Below are 16167 nucleotides of genomic sequence, written 5' to 3'. Positions count from 1 at the left end.
AGCAGAGGCGGGCGCTCCCTGGTGACGTCACGGGCCAATAGCAGGGCGTCTAGTTCGGTGCCGGAAGCCAAGTCGCATAGGGGGCGGGCCCAGCGGCCGAGGGAGGGTAGTCTCTCTCGCGTTCCAGCAGGCCTGTGGGTGCGGACCTGAAGCCGGCGAAGCCAGCCGGATGCCCCGGACGCCACATGCCCGAAGGCACTCGCTTTCGGGGCGGCGTGCGCTTGCATGAACCCGAAAGGGGGTGCTTTTTGACATTTTGCGCCCTGGGCGCCTCGCTGGCCTCGCCCGCGTCGGGCCCAGCATCTGGGCCAGGCCCTGCTCTGATGGTTGAGCGAAATGCGTGGAGACCAAATTCTGGCGCGCTGGTTGACAAAGCCAGCTCTTTTTGTCTACTGATTGTGCCATATCAGAGAAGAGAGGAGTGATGATTGCACCGATTTTACATATGGGGAACCTGCGGCCGGAAGTATTTTCCTTAAGACGGCATTCTTAAGCAAAATTACAGCCTTTTACAGCCCTGTCTTGTTACGCACTATATGGACTGTGCGCGGGGTAGTAGGAGGCATAACCTCCATCGTTAGAAAACAGGCATTCTAGTGGAGAGGTGGTTTAATTAAACAGTTACAATCCAGCTCTCCAGGCATAAAGACATACGAGGGGCCCTGGGCAAGAAGCCCAAGACTTAATCAAGGAGCAGATCATCAAGGGCTTTATTTGCCCCAGAAAGGAGTTTGAGCCTTATCTAAGCACACAGGAGGCCACTGGAAGGTCCTCACTGGGCGGGCGGTGGGTGGGGGTGTGGGGGGTGCCATGGTTAGACTTGCTACTTGATACGTTTTGCTCAAGGAAATGTGTCTGGGTTAAGAGTGGTGCAGCTGAGAGCAGTGGTGGTTTGGTGTGTGGCAGAGATGGTGAAAGTCCAGAGATGTTTAGAAGGCAGAACTGATGGCCCTCAGTGATGATAGAAGGTGGGAGTAAGGTGGAAGGAGGTGCAAGGCCGACTCGTAGGTCTCTGGCCTGGTAGATGGCAGTGCCATTCATGGAGACGGGTTCTGGAGAGGCAGCAAGTCTGGGGGGAGGATGGTGAGCTTAGTGTTGGATGGGTTGTATTTAGTGTGCCCATGGGACATTCAAGGGGACTCTGCAGGGTGGGCCATTGGAGACACGGATCTGGAGCTTCCGCTCTTGTCTGGCTTGAAGATAGAGGTCAGCATAGAGACATAAATGGAACCTGGGGTGTGAGTGTCATCGAGGGAACATGCTAAAGAGAGCCTGGCGTAGTACTAGGCAGGAGACCTGGGCAGAAAGGGAACACAGATCTGCAGATGTTCCCCCTCGAGTATTCAGCAGAGTGGTGAGCAGTGCATGCCTGTGAGGCAACGACCTGAGACCAGGGAAAGATTCATCAGAAAGAATTAGAGGGAACAGTGTTAAGAGATTGACAGGGCCAGGAACAGTGCCTCTTCCCACTAGTCTGACTGGAAAGACACAGAATTCATGGAATATCGAGTAGAGTACGCATAAAGATCTTGCCTCCATAATGGGGAATAATGAACCCAGACTAAACAATGCTCCAGTCCTGCCTGACAAATCGTAAAATCAAGACACAAAAGGATCAAACTTGTCTCCAAGTAACTTAAGTACATCACAGACCAAGCTCAATCATGTTTATAGAAAATTTTAAAAATATATCTAGCATCCAACAAGGTAAACTTCACGAGATCTGGTATCTAATCAAAGATTACCCAGCTTGTCTTCCCTGGTGGCACAGTGGTTGAGAGTCTGCCTGCCGATGCAGGGGACACGGGTTCGTGCCCCGGTCCGGGAAGATCCCACATGCCGTGGAGCGGCTGGGCCCGTGAGCCATGGCTGCTGAGCCTGCGCGTCCGGAACCTGTGCTCTGCAACGCAAGAGGCCACAACAGTGAGAGGCCCGCATACCGCAAAAAAAAAAAAAAAAAAAAGGTTACCCAGCTTGGAAAGAAGCAGGAAAACATGACTCAGAATAGTAAAGCAATTTAATCCAACTCAAAACTGACAGATGTTAGGATTAACCGACAAGGACATTATAACTGTTTTTTATAACTGTACTCCGTGTGTTCAAATGTTAAGTAGAGGGACTTCCCCGGTGGTCCAGTGGTTAAAACTCCATGCTCCCAATGCAGGGGACCCAGGTTCGATCCCTGGTCAGGGAACTAGATCCCGCATGCTGCAACTAAGAGCCCACATGCCGCAACTAAAGATCCTGCATGCCTTCACAAAGATCCTGCACGTGCAAGTAAGACCCGGCGCAGCCAAAATAAATATTAAAAAAAAAAAAAAGTAGAGACAGGGGAGTTAAAAAAAAAAAAAAGACCCAAACCAAACTTCTATTGATGTAAACTGCAATATCTGAGATAAAAAATACACTAGATGGATTAATGGTAGATTCAACACTGCAGAAGAAAAGATTAGTGAATTTGGAAACATAGCTCTAGCTTTGGGGCTGGCACCTCTATCTTCTGATAATTTGCCGAAATGACCAACACAAAAGGAAAGAGGAGAGGCTTCCGATAGATAAATGTTCTCTAGGCCTTTTAGAAGACATGGAGTTGTTCCTTTAGCCACATACATGTGAATCTACAAGAAAGGTGATGTTGACATCAAGGGGATTGGCACTACTCAAAAAGAAAAGCCCACCGCTGTTCCCACGGCAAAACTGGAAGAGCCTACGGTGTGTTCCCAACATGCTGCCAGCATTGTTGCAAACAAACAAGGGCAAGAGTCTTGCCAAGAAAATTAACGTACGTATTGAACATGTTAAGCACTCTAGGAGCTGAGACAGCTTCCTGAAACATGTGAAGGAAAACGATCAGAAAGAAGAAGGCAGCCAGAGCAAAAGGTACTTGGGCTCAACTGAAACCCAGGCGGCTCCACCCAGAGAAATGCAGGCATTGGTTCTGCACCTGTGAGAACCATGGAAAGGAGCCTGAGCTGTTGGAACTCATTCCCTATAAATTCTTGGCATAATAGGTATTACCAAAAAAAAAAAAAAAAAAGATCTCCAGACTGTAAAAATGTTTCTCTTTATTGAGAAGTGTGGTGTCTCCTCCCCCAAAGAGGTGTTTCCAGCAAACTTTTTTCTTTAAAAAGGGAGAACATAGCACTAGGAAGTATCCAAAGTGAAATCGAGTACAATATGATTTAAACATACTGAAAAGACCATCAGTGAGCTGCGGGGAAAATCCAAACCACTTAATATATGTGTAATTGTATTCCTAAAGTAGAGGAGAGGGAAGGGAAAACAAAAAAATATATATTTGAAGAAATAATGGCCGAGACTTTTCTAAACTTGATGAAAACTATAAACCCACTATCCAAGCATCTCAGTAACCCCCAAGCACAAAACACATGAGGAAAACTACACCATGGCATAGCATAATCAAGGTGTTCAATACTAGTGATAAAAAGAGAAAATCTTAAAATCAGCCAGAGGACGTCTGTATCCAGAATAATGGAGAAACACTTGTTCCTATTCCTCCTGCTACGTACAGCTAAAAGCCTGTACGAGGCAAACATAAGACTCTGAAAAGGAGGTGAGGAGGCAGACTGGCCTGGGGTCTGCACACCAGTGAGATGGTGCAGCAGTGAGTTCTCTGGGTTCTTTTTTCTCATGTAACCAGACTTGGTCCTGAGGAAGCTGGCAGCCTGGAAATGCCAGTGGGTGCAGACACAAAAAGCCCCAAGAAAATCCTGTTCTTGAGTCAAAGGACCAGCAAAGGGACAGCCTAGCAAAACAGAAAATTTAGATAATAACTGCTGTACTCCAGCCAGACGACGCAGAAAAAAACTGTGGTCCCATGCCCACCAACAAGGCAGAGTAGGGAGCCTAGATTTTCACCCTTGCCAGGCTGTAATGAAGTGCCTCAACCCTTCCCCCATGTCAGAGTGGTGAGCGGGGTGGATCAGAGAAGGGAAAGTGGGGAGCCTGAACGGTCCTCCCTGCTGGGCAGTAGCAAGGTCACCCTTCACAGTGGAGGCCATGTGGGGAACTGAAGCTCCCACCCTGCTGGGCAGTAACAAAGATCCTCTCCTCCCTGGGTGTCATGGAGGCTGACTTAATGAAAATGAAAAGTAACATATCAAAATTCGTGGGGCACAGCTAAGACAGTACTCAGAAGGAAATGTATAGCTCCAAATTCTTATTTTAGAAAAGAGGAAAATTCTCAAATCAATAAGCTTAGCTCCTCCTAGCTCCTAGAAAAAGAAGAGCAAAATAAACCCAAAGCAAGCAGAAAGAAGGAAATAATAAAGAGCAAAAAAAAAATCGATGTAATAGAAACCGGAAATATAGTGGAGGAAATCAATGAAACACAAAGATGTTTCTTTGAAACGATCAATGAAATGACAAACTTCTACCAAGAATGACAAAGGAAAAAAGAAGAAAACACAAATTACCAATATCAGGAATGAAACAGGTGATATCACTATAGACCCTGAAGTCATCAAAAAGATACTAAGAGGCCACTATAAACAAGTACACACACATAAATTTGACAACCTCAGTGAAATTGACCAATTCCTTGAAATACAGACTATCACAATTCACCCAATATGAAATAGATTATTTGAATAACACTATATCTATTAAGGAAATTTAAACTGTAGTTTAAAAACTCCTGAAAAAGAACTATCCAGTCCCAGATGATTTCACTGGAGAATCCTACCAAATATTTAAAGAATAAACACCAATTTCTACATAATCTATTCCAGAAAATAGAAGAGGTAGGAACAATGCTTTAATTCATTTTATGAAGCTGGTGTTACCCTGGTAACAAAAAACAAAGACAGTATTAAAAAAAAAGACAACTACAAACCAATATCTCTTATAGATTCAAAACAAAGCATTAGCAAATATAATTCAGCAATATATAAAAATAATTCTCTACCATGACTAAGTGGGCTTTATTCCAAGAATGCAAGGCTAGTTCAATAATCTTCGTGAAAGTTTCATAGATGTTCACCAAAAACATAATATAAGAAAAAGATCGATGAAGTAGACTTAATCAAAATTAAAAGCTTCTGCTCTGCAAAAGGATGCTAAGAGTATGAAAGAACCGGGAGAAAAGATTTGCAAACTACGTATCTAACAAAGAACTCATATCTAGGATATTATAAAGAACCATCAAAAATCAGCAGAGGGGCTTCCCTGGTGGCGCAGTGGTTGAGAGTCCGCCTGCCGATGCAGGGGACACGGCTTCGTGCCCCGGTCCGGGAAGATCCCACATGCTGCGGAGCGGCTGGGCCCGTGAGCCATGGCCGCTGGGCCTGCGCGTCCGGAGCCTGTGCTCCGCAACGGGAGAGGCCACAACAGTGAGAGGCCCGCATACCGCAAAAAAAAAAATTATTCTGGATGTTTCTGTGAGGGTGTTTTTTTGGATGAAATTGACATTTAAATCAGTGGACTCTGAGCGAAGAACATTGCCCTCCATACTGTGGGTGGGCCTTGCCCAATCAGTTGAATGCCTTAATAGAACAAAGACTGATCTCCCCCAAGCAAAAGGGAATTTTGCTGGCAGATGGCCTTTCAACTCAAGCTGCAACTCTTCCCAGAATCTCCAGCCTGCTAACCTACCCCATTAGAGTTTGGACATTTAAAGCCTTCACTATCACATAAGCCATTTTCTTAAATTATCTCTCTCTCTCTCTATCTACGTATGTTGGTTCTATTCTCTGGTGAACCCTGACTAATTCTCCGATCTTCCGTTCCTGTTCCATCCAAGCCCTTGACCATGAAGCCAAACCATTAGCAACTGACCATGAATCAATGACCAGTAGATTCAAACTTCTGCTCATCTACTGCTCCAGAAAATCAAATAGGCTGCCCAAGTCCTATGCACAGGGAGGATTTTTCTTTACCATTGACCTTCAGGGTCATCCTCGAAGGAAATGGTCCTGCTGCAGCTTATAACTTTTGGGAGGTGTCAGCACCATATCATGCAGACCCATCTTTCAATTGTGGTTAGTCTTTTCATCCTCAGTAAATGGACCCTAAAGAATATCCCAGGAAGCCTCAGTCACGGGTTGAGGCAGAGGAGGCGGCGTGACTGGAGTTGGTTCAAAGGAACCTGAGCCATCTGCTCCTATAACTTAATTGTACCTCTCACACCTGCTGAAGCTCAGCCTCTTCTCTACTGCTTCCACTGACGACAGATTGCTGCTGCATATCCAACCTTCCGGGTAGGGGGTCCGACAACACCCAGGTTGCTCCGGAAAGCTCAGGCCTCATGGCCACTTGATAGCATGGCTAGGTGTTCAGTCTCTACCAAAGCCCAAGAGCGAGCCAGAGCTGTTTCTCGAAAGGAGAGTAGATATCTCAGAAGAAGGTATGGACAGGCTCCACAGTCCTAGTGTCCGACGTGGTGACTTCCCGCCCTGATTTGCCGTAAACACTGCAGCTATCAGATGACCCCTTCCCCAGCCACTGTCTGATTGCAAGTGCACAAAAGACCTTGAACCAGAATCACTATGGGATGTGATGATAATCCACGACAGCTTTGCAGCGATAACAGACCACATCAGCCCCCTCAGCTGGGTCCCTGCGTCCACTCGGCCTCCTCCAATCTGGTATCCAGTTTCACTCAGAGGGGGATTTTCAAAACACTCATGTGACAGCACCCTTATCAGTGGCTTCCTGTTCTCAGGACCAGGCCGAAGCCTTCAGGGGACCTTGCCCCCGGCCTGCGTCTCCGTCCTGCTGCCCTCCCCACTTCACCCGCTTTTGCGCCCACAATCCGGGCTCTGGCCTCATCAACCCAGCCCCTGATTCTGGGCAGGGCTGTCTCCCCACCCTTCCACCCCTTTACCTGACTCACTCCTACTCATCTGTCAATGAAAAAATAATCAGTTGATCTAAGAAAGAAATGGAAAATTTTATTTGAGCCAAATTGAGGATTATAACCCAGGAACAACAACTCAGAACAAAATGCATTTCCATTCTTTATACCCTCCTTCCACTGAAAACACGCCTCGTATTTTCCTTGCATATTGAAATGTTTCCCTGATTATTTTAGTAGCTTTATTACATATGTTATAATTCTTAACCTTAAAACCTTAACCTCTAGAGAAAACCAAGAAGTAATTGTGAACTGTTTGTCATATCAGGATTTCCTGATTGGCACTTATGAATGTATTTTATAACCTCTAGAAACATATACCTTCTCATAGAATTTCTTTCTTCAGTGTGATACAAGAATTGGCGAGCTTTGGATTATTTCTGGAGCCAGACCTCCGGCCCTATAAAGACTAGATTTGTGAAACAAGGATAGTTGGTTTTTTTTATTTTGCGGTACACGGGCCTCTTACTGTTGTGGCCTCTCCCGTTGCGGAACACAGGCTCTGGATGCGCAGGCTCAGCGGCCATGGCTCACGGGTCCAGCCGCTCCGCGGCACGTGGGATCCTCCCGGACCAAGGCACGAACCCGTGCCCCCTGCATCGGCAGGCGGACTCTCAAACACTGTGCCACCAGGGAAGCCCAGGATAGTTGTTTTTAATTCCTCAAAGAATTGGGTGGCCTCCTCAACGATAGCAAAGGACTGACATACCCATTCTCCTATGCTGGGATGTTTTACTTTCCCTCATTTAGCTTAAGGGAAAAGCCCCCTCTCCCTCAAAAAAAAATTCCTATCAGGCTCTAAACTTCAGCTATGGTCAGTTTATTCAGACCGGTAGCCTCTCATTTTGGTAATCCATTTACAAACACTTTTGTGGAGCCTCCCTGGGTTTAAGAAGTTCTTTAAACTAACTGTGGCCCCTGGTTCAGCCTTTGATCTGAAGAGATTTGCCTACAGCCTCAGGTGGTTCCATTTCTAAAGGTAATGATTTAATAGGGTCTTCTGAGTGGAAAGGCAATTCAGACAGAAAATTGAGTACCCCAATAAAGGAAGATAGAGGGGAGCAGTAGAGTTTTAGGCACCTTTTATACCATTAATCTTTGATTAGCCTGTACAAGTCTTTCAGTGAGGCTATTTGGGAATTTTGAGGCCTTTGGGGGCTTCTGCATACCAATTTAAAAAGGTACAATAATTTAAGATGAGAGCTCCCTAAAATTTCAGCAATTTAGATGTTTCTCCACTTCAAAGGATCCAAGGAGGTAGCCCTACAAATATTTTTCCTTGCTAATCTAATTTTAGAAAAGTGAAAAGCACTTACCACTGTTGTTTCCAGTAGACCCTGCAGGCGCAGATCCAGAAGACTGCCGGCTTTAACTGTGCGCTCAAAATTGTTTTGGAGTGCCCAAAGAACCCCATCTTGGCCATTTTAGGGCCCGATTTCCTTTAGTTCCCAATTAAGTACTTGCAAGTATATATAAATCCAGCTGGTATTCCCACAGGTGGCTGTTTGCATGGAAGCTGTCTGGCCTTTGAGGCATAATTTCCCAGTATTAATTTTGCGGCCTAATTCAGATATGAGTTACGATCTGAACAACTTTCTGAGGACAGTGTGGTGGACTGCATGTGTGCTGAGGAGTTACCCTTGGGTCAGTTGGACACTTACATGGCCTGGTGAGTCTCCCTGGTGTTACCAGAGCTGCTCCAGGTCTTTGCTCAAACCTGCCAACCCCACCTTTAGCCCGAGTTAATGTCAACCTTTAAGTTAAACGGTCCAGAGATAAGAAAGGAAGCTACAAACAAACCCCAGATGGAACCAGCTGGGACCACAAGATGGTGATGAATCTGACCTCCAACACACCCTGAGTCTCATTACATGTTGATTTCACTACTTTAGCATAGTAAATGACACACCTGGACCAAAAAAGGCTAAAAAGGGGGTGGAGAAAGCACTGCCCCTTCCCCAGTAGACTAATGCATATGCCTTCCCATTATTAGCCTCATCCCTCCTCCCTTTGCTTTATTTTTTTTAATTAAACCCCTCTTACCAGGTGGGTGAGAAGTTGATCTATGAACTTAGCTCCTGCTTCTCCAGTCTTTGGCCACTGAATGCGGCTTGTGCTGTGTCCATCTCAGCTTAGGTTTCCTTATTTGCCTACTTGAACCCTAAGGGGAAAAGAACCCTCCCCTGCAGAGGCAGAGAGCCTCAGGCAGGCTAGGGCCCGAGCAGGGTCCATACGACTTAATTTAGTAACAGTGTGACAGCCTAAAACCATCAGGGGTGCTCGGAGCGCTAGGTTACCAGCCTCTGTCTCGCTGCCCGTCTGCCCGGACGAGCAGTATTTACTTAAGGTTTGACTGGGTCTCCCTTATTCTTCAGAGCTGAAGAATTCAGCCTCTCATTTCAGTAGCAAAAGTTTTGTTCAGACCATATATCAACTCATTTTGTTTTTCGATTTAAGCCCATTTTAACAAAAAGCCACCTATGTTTCCCTGGGCCTCTTACCCAAACCCCCTAGGTCCTGCCTAAGAAATGCACGGGTGCCCCTAAAGACTCCAAGTCTTAAGCGAAGCAGCTCAAAATTTTCAGGATCATCACTCAAACAATGAGATCCGGATATCAGGAGAACTCCCCGGAACACCTGAGGAGTACCGAGAAGCCGGTGGGGCTCAATGGGCCATGCTGGTTCTGGTTCCGGGTAAACTCCAGGTGCCCTCTGGCAGGTGTCTCTGATATCCTGCCGGCTATGTCATGCATATCAATGAAAAACTTAGTCGATCTAAGAAAGAAATGAAAATTTTTATTCGAGTCAAATGGAGGATTAGAACCTGGGAACAGCATCTCAGAAAGCTCTGAGAACTGTTCCACTCGTTAGAAGTCAAGGCATGGTTCTATCAGTTTTTTGAGGCAGAGGGCTGGACATTAAATGACACATTATTGACAGTTTACACAGTCCAGACCTAAGCGTCATCGTGGCCCCTTACAAGATCAAGAAGGAGTGTTATCTTTTAAGGAATAGTCTTGTTGGTGCTATGAGAATGTTGCTCAGGCCGGCTGAGGTGCCCTACACTGCCAGCCAGCACAGCTGTTTCAAAGAGATTTTGACCCTGGTGCCGTTGAGAGCTGGCCCTTGACCCTGCAGGCTCAGGGCCTGAGACACCCACACCCCCGCCTCCCTCCTCCCCCACCAGGCTGTCGCCATGGCGTCCTTCCCTATGACCTTCAGTGCAGCAGCCTTATTGATCAATCCCCTCCCCCTGTGCCACCCGTCTTGGGTGCCCGTCTTGTGGGGGGCTCCAGGGGGGAATGCTTGCAAGATGTCCGCAGCCAGGCAGGGGAGACAGCGCCGGGCGTGCCGGCCCCTGGCCCCCCTTCCTTCACGGCCCGCTGGAGTCTGCCAAGCACGTTCACCACCACAGCCTGACGTTAGTGGCCGTGGCAGTCGAGAATTTTTCAGCTGAAAGTACCAGTCAACCCAGTTTTAACTGGCTTCGGGGGGAGGGTGAATCCTATTAGTGACTCTTATGACTGAAGAGTCTAGAGATTGGGGAGTGGGGGGTTGCTTGAGGTGCAGTTTGATTTTGAGCTCAAGGGCTGACCCCCCCCCAGTCTTGTTTTCTTCCTCTTCACCCCTCAATCAGGCCATCTTCTGCACTGGCTACATTCCCATGCCTCCTCATAGTGGCCAAACGGCAACAACAGCTCCAGGACTCCCCCCTCAGCTTCAGATAGGGAGGGAGCAGCGTCTTTCCCAGCATTCCCAGCACAGGTCTCCCTGGGCCTCATCAGGGGCAATCAGGTTGGCTGCCCGCCCCCCAGCCAGCCACTGTGACTGGGGAGTAGAGGGGTGGGTAATGCACCAGTTGACTTGGGCCTGGTCTTGGAGGTCGGGTGGACCCCAGGACTGCACGGATAGACAGTGGAAGAGGGACCCTCAGGCGCTGCCAGGAGAAGAGGGAGGATGCTGCGGAGGCAGAAGACTGAGGTGCAATCAGCTGACCTTCCTCATTGCCCCCATGGCGCCCACATCGGTGGGAGAGGAGCTCCCAAAGGCCTTTTCTTGCCAGGGGAATGGAGGAGGCCATGTCAGGCAGGGGGATGGGCAGACGTAGATCCTGCAACCACAGGGGTTCAATAATGTGCAAAGCCAGCCAAGAAAGCTGAACAGAGGGAGCCCTGTGCCCGGGTCGCTGTGTAAGAGCAAAGACAGGTAGGGCTGGGGCAGGAGAGTTAGAGGGAAGGTGGCCTTTCCTGCTAGAGGAACAGACGGAACAAAAAGGCACACCGCAGTTGGCAGGGAGCCCGGTTCTAAGGCTGGCGGCCCTTGGCAGTCGGGGCAGCTGTCAGGGGGCGATCTGTGGGTAGGATGGTTCCCCGGCTGGTGCCACCACCCAAGAAAGGGCCACGATCAGGTGCCTGCTCAGGAGGCCCTGAATCCTTTCCAGGGCCACACCGGGCCTTCCTGCCAGGCCCACTCCCATTACACGGTCCCTCCAGGACCTCGCGGCTCTGGCCAACGGCAAGGTAGTTTCTTCCAGTTGCCCTCATCTTGGCTGGCTCTGGTTCCGGCCCACAGACACTGCTCCCTGTGCAGATTGGGCCCTGACTCTACCCCGCTCTCTTCTTCAGTCTCTGAACCCCACAGAGCTCGCTCCGCAGGCAGCTAAAGTCTGCACATTCTCTGTTCAGGCAAAGTCCACGCGATTATAGCTGATCACGTGAAACCGGAGCTGGCTGGCCTCTGGTGCTCCCCTAACCCGAAGGGCCAGGGCCCCTGTGAATTGGCGAGAGGGCTAGGAGGGGGCACAGGACCCACTTTGGGTTGGCAACTGTGTCCAGCTCAGTGGACTCTGTGTGTGTGCCTGTGGAATCATTACTTGATATAATTTTCTGAGGGAAAACCAAGTGGAGAATGAGGCTGGAATATGAAAATGTCTTTGAGGTCTTGAAAGAAATGACAAGTAGCTTCCCTTCCAAGTCAGTTTCGAGGGACGGTGTGTGTTGGGGGGCGACCCTAGGGCAAGAAATTGGTGACAAGGCTGGTGTGTGGTACCGTCGCCCCCTGGTGGTCAATGGGAAGCAAAGCACTTGGACCCAGAGGTTTTGCCTCCAGGGAACCTGAGGCCGTAAAGTTTGTGACAAGGGTCTTCCTCCATAGGTCTTTGTGAGAATGAAGGAGTCAAGCCAGGCCCATGGGATGCTCAGCTCTTACTCCTGGCCCTGGGCAGGTCAGTGCGGCCACACAGTGAGGGGTGGTGGGAGGGTGGGGTGTATGGATAGCCTTAGCCAGCTGGCCCCCAAATGGGCCTTGGGGTTTCCAGGGCAACTGGAGACCATCAGAGATTCATTTGCAGCACCTGGAAACTCCTTCCGAAAGGTCTGTCCTTCCTCTGGCGGCTTATTGATATGAATCACCCTTCTACAGAGAGGCTAGTACACAGCAATCCTATCAGATTGTTCTGCTCATTTTACAGACAAGGCAACGGAGGCTCAGCCAGGTAAAGACATGCTTAAGATGAAATAGAAAGCTCCATCGGGAAATGGGCAGTTCAGTGCTGACACCTGGCCTGGAGCCACCCGCCTGGGTCCAAGTCCTGGCTCCACTCTTTAACGGCTGAGGGGGCCCCAACATCTTTCAGCCCAGCTTTCCCGGCTGTGCCCAACAGGCTGTGGCCACGGCAAACGTTCTCAGCAGTGGCCAGCCCGTGCAAACGCAGGACATCCCATCCCAGGCAGCAAGGTCAGGGCTCCCTTGCCTGGATTGTGCCAAGGCCCTGGGGCTCCGGTAGACTGGAGCCTTCGGTGTGTTTGGTGGTGGAAGGGGGCTCCCGCCATCTATCCTCCCGGTTACTGATGACACACCCATCAGCCAAACATTGGAGGTGACGTCACATGGCCTGGGCGCTGGCCCTTGAAGCACTAGCGGACCCCTCAGAACCTCCGTCTCCTCATCCCTGAGTTGGGGAACCCCTTCCTCTCCTCCCCTCAGCTTCCCACTTCTTGCCCCTCCTCTAGCATAACCCTCACTGACCCAGGAAAGGAAGATGTCTTCAGGCAAATTCTGCTTCTGCCCTGTGACCTGCACCCTCCAGCCAAGGGGACACGCAGAAACGACTTCCTGGAACCGGCAGAGAGAAATGACTTGGGAACGAACTACAAATGGCACCTCAAGGAGTTACCCTACCTCGTGGCTCTGTGTACAGGCTGCAGGGCTGGAGCTTCTCATAAATGCTTCCCAACCGCGGGCATCTCTTCTTCGCTCCGCCTTCACTGATGGCACACTGGGAACTTGAAATTGAGTGTGGAAATCGGCAAACGCTACAATTCGGGGAATGTTAAACATTTACCAGTGTGGCCCTGGGCAGAGGCCATGCCTCATAGCAGGGATGGGAGGGGCTGGACCAAATTTCAGAGCCGGGATAAAGCCAACAAGAGTCCCTCTCCTTTGTCAAGTTTATTTTATTAAAATATACAGGACTGAATATTGGTGGGCGCTGAGAACAGGCACCACCCTCCTAGGCTGCTTCCAAGGGAGACACTTTCTGCCATGCAGACATGCGGCCAATTTGCATCCCAGAGTGGGAGCCAGACCCCTCCTGGTTGGACGTACAGCCAGTCTGGCCCAAGGCTGGGGTGGGCAGGGCATGGTGGTGACCCTCTCCTTTGGCCTTGGCCCCTGAGAAGCAAAGCCACACCAGCTGGGAGGGCTGGGCTGAGGGGGTGGGGATGGGGATGGGGGAGAATATCCCTGAGCCGGGGAAAGCTGATGCCCTCCTGGAGGAGGGGAGAGGGAGCCCCCAGTCAGACTGGAGATGGGTGTCAGTGCAACTCCAAGGGGGAGGACCACCTGTGTGTGGGTACCAAGGGGTCCCTGCGGCCGAGCCAGGCCGATCTCCATGGCCTCCGCCACCCTGCCCTTCCTCTGAGGGCCCTGTCACCCTAGGGCCAGGCCTGGGCAGAGATGGGGTGGCAGCCGATGGAATGTATGCTTTGGGAATGTTCCTGGGACGGTCCGTACTGCCTGGGGCTGGGTTTCTTCCTGGGGCGGCCTGGGCAGGTGGGAGCAGCCTCTCTCTCTCTCTCTCTCTCCTGGAAGTTTCTGTTGACCTGCCACCCGGTCTCTGGCCCCTTGGCCCTCATTGTTGGCGCTGGCTTCAGGCTGACGCCGGCCTCCATCCTCAGAGCAGAACCCAGCCAAGCAGAATCCCCGGGGTTTGTGCTTTTGAACGTTGGTGAGCTGGGATGGGCGGGGGGTGGGCTTCAAGCCCGCCACTGCTCTGAGGCACAGAACTGACTCTTCAGAGAACCCTGGGGCCACCTGATGGGGGCTGGTGGCACCCAGCCCTCAGCCCAGCAGGAGGACATGGGCTCCCCTCGTGGGCTGCGGCCTGAGCTGCTGGGGGCGTTTGTGCTTTTTGTATGGGGTTTGGGGTGAGTCTGTGTGGAAGCACGGCTACAAGGCTCCAGGACCCTAACCAGGAAGAGGGGGCTCATCCAGGCTGCTGGGCTCAGGGAGACGGGGGCCAACAGGAAAGAGGGAGGGAGAAATCCCTTCCCAGGCCTGCTCTGCCCGCCCGGGCTTCCTGGGGGCTAGGCTCTGAGCCATGTGACCTCTTCTCAGGACCCACAATGACCTGGGTGCCTGAGGGGTGCGGGCAGGCCCCCTGCTGCATCCCCACTGAGCCAGCCTGGGGGAGGGGAGGTGGAGTTGGCAGAAAGTTCCCTTCAGATTCCCCACCAAGAAACCCCATCCCCAGCTAGAAAGCCCCCTTCCTGGGGTGGAGGAGAACAGAGCTCACTGGTCCCTCACCACCGGGGCTCCCACCAGCTCCGTGGACTGGCTGGCGTCCTGGGACCCAGGGAAACGTTTCCAGAAAGCAGCTGCCTCTAATTACCAACTCTTTCCTAGTCTGAACTCCCTTGACACCCAGCTGCCCCTCCGGGGTCCTGGGGTCAGAGCCATCCTGGAAGTGTAGTCAGTGGGCAGGGAGTGGCTTGGGGAACAAGAAGGCCAGAGCAGCCTCCGGAGCCTGGCCCCTGTGTGGTGGGAAAGGAGGGTGGCAGAAAGGAGGGGCGAGTGGGCTCCCACGGGAGCAGCCTTTGCTCTAGAGACTGGACCCTCCTTGGCAGGGGAGGCAACACACAGCGGCCAGTGGCCTGAAGACATGGCTCTTTCAGCTGCTCACCCGGAGGCCTGGGAGGGGGCTGGTGGGAGCTGTGTGGCTCTCGTCACCTGGACCCAGGTCCCAGCCAGACTCAGCCCCTCCCTAACCTTTGTCCCCCCGCACCTGCAAGCCCAGAGGAAGGATGTGCATGTGTGTGTGTGTGTGTGTGTGTGTGTGTGTGTGTGTCTGCAGCAAACTATTCACTTTGTGCAAATATATTAGAAACAAGTTTCTCCTGGAGGCTGCTCCTGGCATCTTTGGGGCAGAGGTGGTAACAGCCGCTCAGGGACACCCCTCCCCCACAAGCGTCCTAGATGACGTTCTCGAACAGCTGCATGGAACTCATGATGTTCTCGTCCTGCATGGAGAGAGGACGAGAGGCCCGGTCAGCTCCGGGCTAGCAGGGCCCAAATCCAACATCACTGTGCGCAGATTCTCGTCAGGGACCTGGAACCCTCCAGGGACTCTGCCTGTCTCACTGGGCGAAGGGGGAGCTGTCAGGCACAGCCTGTCTCCAGCCCCATGGCCTGATGGTCAGGCCGTCTGGGAGCTGTTAACTCACTGATGGACCAAGCCGTCCCACCCCCGGCTGAGCACCCAGATGGAGGCCGGGGGCACCCGAGGGGCGGGGCCGACGGCCGAGGCCAGTGGAGGCCCAGCGTCCTGCCCCCTGAAGGCGCTCTGCATAGGAGTGTCAGCAGCAATGCCGGGGGCTCCAGGCTCCTTCCCGCAGTGTGACCCTGTCCTGAGGGCTCCACGTCTCTCCCCTCTGAGGCGAGCCGCTGAGGGACGTGTGCCCGGATGGGCTGTGGGCTGGCAGGGGCGGCACACGGGGGTCCCTAAGCCCTGACGCCGCCTACCTTCTGACAGGTCTCCAGGAACTCATCAATGGTCACCACCCCGTCCTGATTCCGGTCCATTTTCTGCAAGTCAAGCCATGCCCTCAGTGAGTCTGTGTCCCACCGGGCCGGCCCCTGCCCCAGGCCTGAGGACGTGCCGGGGGCGGGTGGTGGGCTCCTTCCACCCCAACCCGTCCCCTCTGTCCTCTCCCCGGGATCCAGGCCACGTAAAGTGGCCTCTCCAGCCACGCCCACCACGCAGCCGACCTCTCTGGGGTCTCCCTCCTCCCAGA

The 16167-nt window shown here is 51.5% G+C and overlaps 1 protein-coding gene across 3 annotated transcripts in view; it reads right to left on the bottom strand.

Annotated features, from left to right (window-relative positions):
- Positions 1 to 13311: 13311 nt before the first annotated feature.
- KCNIP3 (potassium voltage-gated channel interacting protein 3) overlaps positions 13312 to 16167 on the bottom strand; it is an 87353-nt gene continuing 84497 nt past the window's right edge. For 2 of the 3 annotated variants that reach the window (XM_032653620.1, XM_032653621.1), the window contains 2 exons: positions 15896 to 15958; positions 13312 to 15393 (listed from right to left, as the gene is read on the bottom strand). In XM_032653620.1, coding sequence (XP_032509511.1) covers positions 15346 to 15393; positions 15896 to 15958 — 111 coding nt within the window. In that variant the 3' untranslated portion in view covers positions 13312 to 15345. The remainder of the gene's footprint in view (positions 15394 to 15895; positions 15959 to 16167) is intronic. The other variant, XR_004352997.1, reaches the window with a different exon arrangement.

The sequence above is a fragment of the Phocoena sinus genome, chromosome 13 (assembly GCF_008692025.1).
Source record: "Phocoena sinus isolate mPhoSin1 chromosome 13, mPhoSin1.pri, whole genome shotgun sequence".
In the NCBI taxonomy this organism is placed as follows: domain Eukaryota; kingdom Metazoa; phylum Chordata; class Mammalia; order Artiodactyla; family Phocoenidae; genus Phocoena; species Phocoena sinus.
Note: the sequence above shows the minus strand (reverse complement) of the source record. Positions and strands in the feature narration are given on the sequence as shown.